Source organism: Hipposideros armiger, unplaced genomic scaffold (assembly GCF_001890085.2).
Source record: "Hipposideros armiger isolate ML-2016 unplaced genomic scaffold, ASM189008v1 scaffold_106, whole genome shotgun sequence".
In the NCBI taxonomy this organism is placed as follows: domain Eukaryota; kingdom Metazoa; phylum Chordata; class Mammalia; order Chiroptera; family Hipposideridae; genus Hipposideros; species Hipposideros armiger.
In genome coordinates, this window is record NW_017731456.1 from 2,941,269 (window position 1) to 2,952,338 (window position 11,070).

Consider the following 11,070-nt stretch of genomic DNA (forward strand, 5'->3'; position numbering starts at 1 on the left):
TCCTGCCACCTGTTGGCAGCTCAGTGGCAGCTCAGCTCGGGTGCAGTGTCACTGGCCCATGTGGGAATTGAACCGGCGGCCCTGTTGCTCAGAGCTCGCATTCTTAAGCCAACTCTTAACCAACTGAGCCACTCGGCCGGCCCTCCAGAGCCTGCTCTCTTAATGCCTGTGCCATACCTGCCTCACACTATGTTCCACTGCCTTCTACTCTCATTGTCTCCTACTCCTCCGTGAATGCAAGTGGCTCCCGTGTTTCGGTTTTTCATTTACTGGTCTCTCTGTCCACCTGTCTGCAGAATCTCTGAAAGTTAAGAATGTGCCTGGCTCATCTTTGTCTTTCCAGGACCTAGCAAGGTGTCAGTATATAGTAGATGCTCAATAAAGGCACACACAGGAAAACACTGGAACAGCATTGGAAGGATGGGGACAGGAATATAAACTTGGGACTAATAAAAACACAATGGGATAAAAAGTTTTCAAATATGTACTTTAACAAAGGAAGTTTTAACTGCGTCTTCTAAATCCAGCCAGTGCCAAGGAATGAACATTTCCCAGGGCCTGTTCAGTACTAGAAGAAAGAGATACACCTCAGAGCTTGGCCAACTTGATCGTATCTCTAACTCGTTCATCAGCTTCATTTAACTTTGCACATGGATCTAGTAACAACATGCCCTCTGAAAGCCTCCGCTGGCCATTATAAAGGAATGCTAGAAAAGATACTTTCCTTTAAAAAAAATGCAATAGTCAAGAAAGAAAGGACACAAAACTCTGTTTCTTAAGGTTTTCTTCGTTTCAAATAATTCAATATGAGCATATGAGCATATTCCAAATACTAAAAAACAAAAACAAAAAACCAGAAACACAAAAAGCAATCGTCTCACGTTGAAAATTTCCTTTTGCTGTCCAGACGTGACTTTGCCATTTTCTACCTGGAATTCCACAATATGTTTCTTTCCATCACTATCTAAACTCCCCTTGGATGAATACAAAAAGTGACCTGAACAAAGGATGCTTCCCCTCTTTCTCGAACAGTGGGAGAGACAAAAGTTTCAAGGTTTGGGACATACACAGACCTTTAGCAAGAAAAAGAACTCTTTCCAGCTCACGTCAGAGATTGCATCTGCACCGTGGCCCAGCCTACCCACTCACAGCTAAATGCAGTTAGCCATAAGGCCCACCATTCCTATAGCGCCCAAAATGTAAAATAAACCACCAACTTCCCATGTATATGGGAATGATATGCATCATTTCAGTTATTAATAACCAAATTATGAATTTGTATTGAACTCTTGCTCTCTCATCTCTTTCCACAATAAACATTATGATTGAGGGGTTTACTGAGTGCAAATTGTGTATAGGGCACAGTTGTAGGTGCTAGAGAGACAGCAGTAAATGAAATAAACAAAGTTCCTGATGCAGGGACCCTCCCATTGTAATGGGAGACAGAAAATAAATATGTAAAGAAGAAAGATAACTTCAAACAATGATCAGTTCTACACAATTTTCCATATAAGCAGGGGGTGATGTGACCAACTTAAAAGTTTAATAGTGCCTCTTTGGTAGCTGTATGGAGGAGTCTGGAAGAGATAATAGTGGATGAATGGGTCAATGGTGACCAATATAAGGTCATTCAATTGTTCAGGTGAGATATGATGGTATCTTGGGTCAGCATATAAAGATGGATAGAAGTGGATGGATTCAGTGTAGATTCTGGAGGTAAAACAATTAGGACCTGCTAATAAAAGTAAATGCAAGACATGAATGAGAGGAAGGGGTCAAGATGACATCTATCCTTTAGCTCATGCAATTGGGTCGATGATGGCTTTATGGGAGGAGAAACAGGTTGAGAGAGAAAAGAAAATCAAGAATTCTGATTTGACCTTGTTAACTTTGAGACATCCAAGCAGAGATGTCAAGAAAGCATTGAGAAGTACAGAACTGTGCAGTAGCCACTAGAACATGTGAGGATTTAAATACAATTAGAAACTAATTCCCCCAGTTTCATGAGCCACATTTCCAGTGATCAAGCAGACACAGAAGCAACTACTTTATTGAATAGCATGGGTATAGAATATTTCCATCATTGTAAAAAGTCTATTGGGCAGGGTTTGTCTAGAACATACATGATAACTTGCTAGATTCCCTTCATTACTATAAAGTTTATTGCAATTATATAATATACAATTACAGTCGCTCCCCCTTATATGCAAGGAAAAAGTTCCAAGACCCCCAGTGGATGCTTGAAACCGCGTATAGCACTGAACCCTATCCAAGCTATGTTTTTTCCTATACATACATACCTATGATCAAACTTAATTTACAAATGAGGCACAGTAAGAAATTAACAACAATAACTAATAATAAAATAGAACAATTATTCTGCAATAAAAGTTATGTGAATGTGGTCTCGCTCTCTCTCTCTCTTAACATATCTTATTGTACTGTACTCACACTTCTTCTTGTGACAATGTGAGGTGATAAAATGTCCACGTGATGAGACAAAGTGAGGTGAAAGAGACATTAAATGAAAAAAGAGTTACTTGAAGCAGTGTGACTCTGCAATAGTTGATCTGATAACTGAGATGGCTACTAAGTAACTAACAGTGGAAGAGTGGCTATAGCGTGGATATGTGGGACAGAGATGACACATGTCCCAAGAGGGACAGAATGGGACAGCACAAGATTTCACCACACTACTCAGAACAGTGCACAATTTAAAACTTATGAACTATTTATTTCCCATTTAATTTTGGGGGGCTGCAGTTGACCGCCAGTAACTAAAATGGTGGAAAGTGAAGCGGTGCATACGGGGACAACTATATAGCCCTGGGAGAGCTTTAGCTTTAAATGGCGATTGGGTTCTGATCTTTGTGAACATATTTGTTTCTAGTCCCATTTTAATCCTCTAGAAAAACAACATAACATAGACGCTCTAGGCGAGTGGAGTGAACACTAGATTTACAGGCCTGGCTCCCAGCTGTCTTCATTCCCAGTGACTTCCAGTAAATCACTTAACTTGTATGTGCTTCAGTTTCCCCATCTACCAAACAGGGAGCGACCCGGAATGAACTATATTGAGAAGTGTGTTGGAGAATGTTTCCAAGCTCTTGAGATATCTCCACTAATCTCTAGTCAGGTCTATTATGTTTTCACTTGCAAATTCTGACATGATGTTATCTCAAATGGCAAAACGGATATCAAAGGGCCTTATGATATATATATATAAAAGACCCTACTGTAGGCATAAAAGGTACATGGTCTGCAAAGGTGAGGCTAAGTTGAAAGACATATACCCTGTGCCTTGAGTTCATCACAGAATTTTGTCTGTTATTAGATGCTGGCAGGGATATTGACATTATAAAGTAATGTGCCCAAGAATCATGAATCAAGTTTGGAGCCCCAAAAGTAAAAGACAGTAGAAACGAAAATGGTGACATTTTTCCCCATTGTGCAAGGGCTTCTGTCCCAGGGCAGGACACACCCTGAGTGGGTAAATTGGCCTACTTTAATCAAATAGTGCCACCCTATTATCTCCGCCTTGAAACTGGCTCCTGTCAGGAAGAGCTGGTCTGGGCTGTTCCGAGACAGAAATTCTCCCATCTGGTAACTGTCCTTAATCCAGAGAGCTTCTAGAGACTTACATTTTGTTTTTAACTGAGAAGTGGGTAGTATAGGTCCTTAACTAATTTGTAGATAATTTGGGGGTGAGGGGAGAAAGTATCCTCATTATGCCAAAGCTAGTAAGAAATTGTAAATATACACGTATGCCTATTTTGCCAAACTGTTAAGAGACTATATGAAAACAGTAAACAATGAATTGAAATGTTGCACACAACATATTTTTTTTCCGTTTTTCTACTGAAAGGGCAAGGGCAGTTTTGGTTTTGTTTTGTTTGTTTGTTTTTCAATGACAATTTAAAAAGGATAGCAAGCTTCTTTGGAATTGAGCCATATCCCACTGTCCTGGTGCTCCTCTCTACTTTTGCCTATTACGCTTCATAGACGCACATGTTTTTATATGACTATGGCCGTAATTTATATGCTATTGGTAGCAAAACTAATGAAAGCATTAGAGTTGGACAGATCTAGGTTTGAATGTTGGTTCCTCAACTAACGAACTGCAAGCTTTTGGGCAATTTACCTCTAAGCCTCAATTTCTAAAGTGTAAAATACCTTTTGCACATAGTTGCTGTAAGGATAAAAAGGGAGAATGCTGGTACAGTGCCACTAGGAAAGACTCCATAAATGATGGCTATTATATTCTTCTTCCATTTTACTTTAAACTTTAAATATTTTTTATGCATTTCTACACATATTCATGAAGATTATCGAAGGGACCTAATAATAGTCTTTCATGTTGAAAAGTCATAACTTACGAAATCACTCCCCGAATGCTGAATATTTAAGTTACTGCCAGTTTTTATTATTATAAATAAGATTGCATTGGATATCTTCATGCTTTAGCTTTTTCATTCCTTTCACTTTTTTCCCTAAATTCCCTAAACTCCTACAGTAGAATTAGGTTTTTTCTTGCTTGTTAAAGGGTCTTTTATTGGCCTGTCAGAAAAGTCATGATGCATTTTTGCATTGAAAAACACAGAAAAATGAGCCATGACTTTCCGGACAACCCAATATTAACATACAGTAATACTAACAAAATAGTGGAGAATTTCTGAAACTTTGACATTTTATTCATAAAATGGTATCCCTAATGCTGTTTGAATTTGCAATTCTAAGATAATTAATGAGGGGGAACATTTTTTTCTGTTTGTTCATATTAGTGGTCTGTCACCTTGAAAAGCAGTACGTTTACATTCTTTGCTTATTCTTGTAGTAGGATCTTGATGGTTTTCTTTGGAATTTGAATGAATTCTTCACAGTGCATGATAATCAAGAGTTATATACAGAGGGTGCCAAAAATATGTATACACATTTTAAGAAAGGAAAAAACTATTAAACTTATGATACTCAATATATACCAATAACAAAAGATGAGTACAAGTTATGTGTATATATTTTGGGGGCACCCCCGGTATAAGTATTTGCTATAAAAATACTTCAGATATTTTATAATCTTAAGATAATCTTTTCATTTACACTGCATTTAATAAACAATAAGCAACAGCCATATTTTGTATGAACCTCATGAGCTAGGATATTGCTTCTCGGAAAATGTTTGGATTTGGATTGCTTTTTACATCTATTTACAATGCACTTTGATTTTCACGTGAGCTGGGGAGTCTGAGAATTCCCACTGTGTGGTAGCGAAAACTGAGACTCAGACAGGCCAGGTGATTTAGACAGAGTCACCAGATCCTGGATATTGGCCAAGTCTGGACTCGGGCCTTTTTCTGAACCAAAGGACCTCTCGTGAAAGGAAGCTTGTAAGGTAACATGAAGAGATGTATTTTGTGCAAAATGCATTCTTATCCAAAGCACCAGCTTCTCATCATTTCCTATTAGAAAGGCTTTCTACAGAGCATCAAAAAAACTGTGCCTGCTGCATTGGAGGCACTCAAGAAATGTTAGTGTTATTTGAGGAAAACCACCAAAACAATGGTTTACAGAAGGGACCATCCTTAAGCAGTTTTTATGCAGTTAAAATAATTTAAATAACTTAGACCTAACTGAAGTGTTGCCTTTTGTTTTTTTAAACCCAGTGTGAATGCCACTTCCTCCCCCAGTATTCCGTCACTTTTTGGCTCAATGAAACCCCTCTCTCCTAGAATTTCTACAACATTTACCACTTTCTACCTTTTATTACAGGTACTTCAGAGTTTCACCTCTTCTATTGGATGATAAGGAACCAAGCGTCTGTATCTTATTTGTGTTTGTATCTCCCAAAGAACCTAGGCCCCTGCTCTACACAGTGGCAGCACTCAATTGGTGTTTCATGGAGCAATAGGGGAAGGATTTTATATATAATAGTTAAGAGACAACAGTAAAAAAAAAATAAATTACAGTTTGGTTCAATATCAGAGGATTAAAGTATAGGTTGCATTAAATGTGTGCTTTTTGCTACAGTCCTCTTTATTTTCGCAAGCATACTATCATGAGACAGTTCTAATGCATTTTTAGGCCAGAAGTCCACATTAGTTAAACAATACTAAACCACATTAAACAGAATGTCTAAAAATGTTTCCAGCCGTGGACAAATCTCTATAATTCTGTAGATAAATCTGTTATGCTTTCATTTGCAAATTCTGACATAACTCATTCCTTAAAAGTTCACTGTGTACAGACACACAGACAGATACACACACACACACACACACACACACACACACACACACACACATATGCACGCACGCACGCACAAAAGTCCTGGTTCAGCATTTGGGAAAATCTCAGATAAAAATATGGAACATCTGTTTCCTAATATCAGGAAGATTCACAGGAAATGATTAATGTTCACTAAGGAGAAAGAAAAATAATCTGGATCAAATTATGAAATGAAGCGTCCAAATTGCAAAATGTAATACAGTATAGCCTGCGAGTCATCAGATCTTCAGAACTGAGGGGAAGGTTTCACATTTCATTGAAACCTGTCAAAGTGGAAATATTTTTATTCCATGTATATACAAATAAACATAAAATTGTATGCCCTTACCCTGCATAACATCCTCAGGTCCTACTGGTATTTATGTAGCCCGTGGCAGTTTGGGTTGGCTGCTGCGTGTGTGTTTTCCTAGCATGCTCAGCGCCTTACAGGGCAAATTAAGATCTAACTATACTGGATGGTGGTCCCTGGGTGGAGAGGATGTGGCTGTTTTGAGAAAGATCTAGAGTGGTTTAGTCTCCCAAGGAGAGCAGGAAGGACAGTGGCTGACAGGGCCACAGCAAAGCGAAAGCAAACTATAGATGAAGGTGGCTTATTCCCTGGCGGCTCTTCCACTATCCTGCTCCTTATAAGCCTCTTTGCACCTACAATGTCCCTGGCAACGGGAAGGTGCTGGGGATACAACAGAGAACAAAGTATAGTCCCTCCCAAGGAGCCTACAGTAAGTCACGCGGACAACTGATTGGGCAATTATAGCTCCAACGGCACATACTTTAACCACCGGAAGTGAAAGGAGCTCTGAGAGCACACAGGACAGGAGCCTATACCAGCCTGGGATGATCATGGAAGGCTTCCAGGGGGAAGCAGTATTGAAGCTAAAGGGTGGAGAATGACCGGGGTTAGCCTGAAGATGAAAGGAGGGAGCCATGCCCAAGGCAGAGGAAACAGCTTGTGCAAATGCCCAGGAAGCAAGTACCTAGCTCACTAAGGGCTACAAACAGCTTAGTGCACTGTACATAGTAAAGGCATTTCAAAGGAGAGAGAAGCCTTACTACCTAAGAGGAAAAAGCAGGCAAACCCAAACCGGGTAATTACAGTGAGAACTTGCGACCAATGGAAACAACCCAGGAACTCGAGCATCCTCACTTCAAAAAGAACTAGCACTGACTCATCCCGAGGGAGCAACCAAGCCCCTTTCAGGTGACAGGCTTCTGAAGGACAAGGAGTCAGGCTGGTCCATCAGCGATGCTGCTGGTCCCCAACTCCAAAGAAAAACCAAGAGCCAGCTACCCAACCCCACAGACAGGTAGAGTGAGCTGGCCTTATCACAAGCCCACGAGGAAGACAGAATTATGCCTATTTTACAGATACGCTGCTGGTTTTAGAAAAAAAAATAGCAATTGATATTCCTTTCTGTTCATTGATCCTATCTGACTAGGGAAACCTACTCATATTGGTATGGCTGGTACTTTCCCTTTTTAGCGCTGCAAGTCCCATGTCCCAGGAATCCCCTGGGATTGGTTGGTCACCTACTCAATTTGTGAGGTGCATGAGGTGGACAGTAGGGTTTATGCCCGAGGTTTTAATATTGGAACTTGTACAAAGTTAAATGTGGTTGAATCCTCTGGGAGCTAATCTGGACCCTCTGAGCTATGGTGCCCTCTGGGATATCCTGGGGGCTTGTCTGGAGATCCTATATCATTGACAATAATGCATATGGAGTAATATTTGCAAAGCACAAAGAACAGTTTAGGGCCTTGAGATCACTAAGCTGTCGTGCTAAAGGGAAAGAATCACTTACTTAATACTTACAGAAAGCAGTAATTAGCCAAAAGAGTGAATTTAATTTTTGTTGTTGTCAACTGAGAATTAATCAAATATCTTTCAACTTTAACTTTAAAAAAAAAAAATTTCTATTGAGTAACAGTGTGCTTTTTCCAGGACCCATCAGCTCCAAGTCAAGTCATTGTCTTTCAATCTAGTTGTAGAGGGCGCAGCTCAACTCCAAGTCCAGTCGCCGTTTTCAAATCTAGTTGCGGGGGGCAGAGCCCACCATCCCATGTGGGAATTGATCTGGCGACCTTGTTGTTAAGAGCACGTGCTCTAACCAACTGAGCCACCCAGCCGCCCCTCAACTTTAACTTTTAATATTGAAAATCTTCCTAAAAAAATTAGTCTACTTACCCACACAGAGTAGTAAACATACTTTCATATTTAACTAAGCATCTTACAGTGCCCCACCCATTGCAATTGCTTACCTTCTTACTGCCCAACAAACAGTTAAGAAAGGTTAGAAGACAAAGGAAAACAACACAACACAGTTTCCAATAAATAGAGCCACAATAGGATATTGCTTTATAGCTATATTTGACAGGCAGAGAGTGGCTGAGAAATCTTTACAGAATGAAAGTAAAAAAAATTGGGCCTGTACAACTACAGCAAAGTAAATGACCAGGGACTGTGACTGGGATGATGGCCACACTTGAGCTTTGGCTACAGTGCTGTTGATTCAGGCAGCTGCCGCACACAGCTCTTATCTTACAAAACGGAGCCTAAGCTCTTCAAGAGCACTCCTTTCCGGGCAACGGGGTAATGAGTACAACAGTGCCAGAGGATGATGCAGGACTTCAAGTTGATAAGAGCCACTAACCCACCATGAAATCCTGATTTAAAGGCATCACCCCCAGGAACTCAGCTAAGGCTAGCCAGGCTCAGTACTCCTTGTGAGAACTCCTGACAGCAATGGACGAACATATGCGCCTTAGACTCTGGCCACCGACAATGATCTCCAACACATTTCTGGTTAGTTTTCAATGCAAAAATATTTTCAAAATCCGACCATGCTGAATAGAGCTATTCTAGGGGAAAAAAAACCCCAAAACTATTTAATAGGGTCAAATTTTTACTAGCCTCAGGAAGCTTAAAAAAAAAAAGAGTAAAGTTTAGCTGCATTTATCACTGGTAATCTATATTAGAACTATGTTTCCTTCTAAATATTTCAGTTTTAGGGGAGGATTGTGGCTAACTGAGATTCTACAGTAAGTTGAAAATAATAATTTTGTCCACGAGGGTTGACTCTATAATTGTATCGCTCCTTTCGATGACACACTCTCTGTTAGACACTGAAAGAGAGTCATCACAGAAATATTCAGGTTATGTCCGCCGCACAGTCAGGCAGCATAATAAGGTCAGGACGCAGCAAAGGGTGCTGCCCTGAGCGTGGGTCAAAAAAACACGACATGGGGTTTTGTTTTCATGCTGCCAGACCTTTGGTGTGGATGCGAGTTCTTCTCCTGGCCTTGAACTCCAAAGGAGACGGGAATGAGAAGCTCCTTAGGCGAGGCTGTGAATGGCTCCCTCCCAGACCCACGGATTCACAGACGTGTGGAACGGGTGTGCCATGAAATATCCTAACCGATTTTGGGGGCTTTGACTCCACTTAATGGTTCAGTCTTCAACTGGAGCTACCAAAACATGGTTGGGCAGTTGAGAATCTTTTTGTCACTGAAAACAAATCAAAGGGGTAAGAAGATAAGTTACAGGGATTCTAAGGACATGTTCCTCTTTTCCGGTATCATCAAGAGATCAACAGCTTATAAAAACAAACAAATCCAACTGTGTCCAACATAATCCACTCCAAGCCACATAAATTCAACAGGAAAAAGACCTTTCTTTCCTATCAAAACCGACACATTTGGTACCCCCTACCTGTTCTTCCACCTCCCACTTGCTTCCTGGGCAAAGCCACATTTGCTGCCTCTACTATAACATTCGTTTTCTAGACATTTTTATGGACCTTCCCATTTTACTTATTTTCTGAACTACACAATCTGCTGACCCTCCCTTGGGGAAGTAATATACTCACTGCACCAGAAAAAAACAAAAACCACCATCGAGAGCCAAGAAAAAAAAAATCTGTCATTCATCATACCACTGGGAGGAAGTTTAAGGCAGCCCAGGGCATCCGACAGTGTTCTACCGAGAAGGGAGCCATTTCCACGCTCAGCCCCTCTCCTTGGACCCTCCTGTTTCTCATCTGTTTATGTATCTGCATGGACAACTTGATTACAAGGTCCTTTGACTGCATATCCCATACTTTATACTTCTATGTATTTGTTTTCCTGCCCACAAGAATGAGCTCTTTATGTAATACAGCCTGGTTTTCCAACAAATGTGGGGGAAAAGAGCTCTGGATATACAGGTTGACATGTAGTTATCTACACCGGAAATGTTCACAGTGGCCTAGTGGAAGAGTAATGGACCAGCTAATTCAGAAGTTAGGTTCTGTGGATGAAAAAGGGAGCTCTGTGGAAAGTAACCACACAGGGTGTTCTGATCTTAAATTACTAACTGGGCAGGTCATGGTGGGTAGTCATGCCCCAGGCATATAACTTCTTTTTTTTTTGTTTTAAGATTTTTATTGGGGAATTGGGGGGATGGGAACAGCGCTGGGGAATTGGGGGAAGGGGAACAGACGAGTTGCTGTCCTTTTGTTCTTCAGTCTAGTTGTGGAGGACGTTGCTTCACTGGCCCATGTTGGCACCATCATAGTGCTCTTCCTGGGCGAGGCAGATCAGTCACCAGCTTCTGGACAGCCGTGCACTGCGGCTGCTGGCCGCTCACGCTGGCTGCTGGCTACACACGGTAGCCCATGGCAACCCACTGCTACAGGGGCTGCAGTCCATGCCGTCGCCCGGTGACCCACAGCAGCCCAGCTCCAGGTTGAGCTGTTGTTCAGCATCTTAGCTGTGGAGGGCAGTGTCACTGGCCCTCATATGTGGGATCCGAAC

At 41.1% G+C, this 11,070-nt stretch overlaps 1 protein-coding gene across 3 annotated transcripts in view; it reads right to left on the reverse strand.

The window, feature by feature from the left end:
• The window catches only part of GNG12 (G protein subunit gamma 12), a 115,325-nt gene that overhangs the window by 66,611 nt on the left and 37,644 nt on the right, over positions 1 to 11,070 (reverse strand). The window contains exon 2 of one of the 3 annotated variants that reach the window (XM_019646780.1): positions 9,696 to 9,784. The exons of the other annotated variants lie outside the window; for them this stretch is intronic. Within the exon in view, the coding sequence (XP_019502325.1) occupies positions 9,735 to 9,784 (50 nt within the window). The 3' untranslated portion in view covers positions 9,696 to 9,734. The remainder of the gene's footprint in view (positions 1 to 9,695; positions 9,785 to 11,070) is intronic. 3 annotated transcript variants of the gene reach the window in all.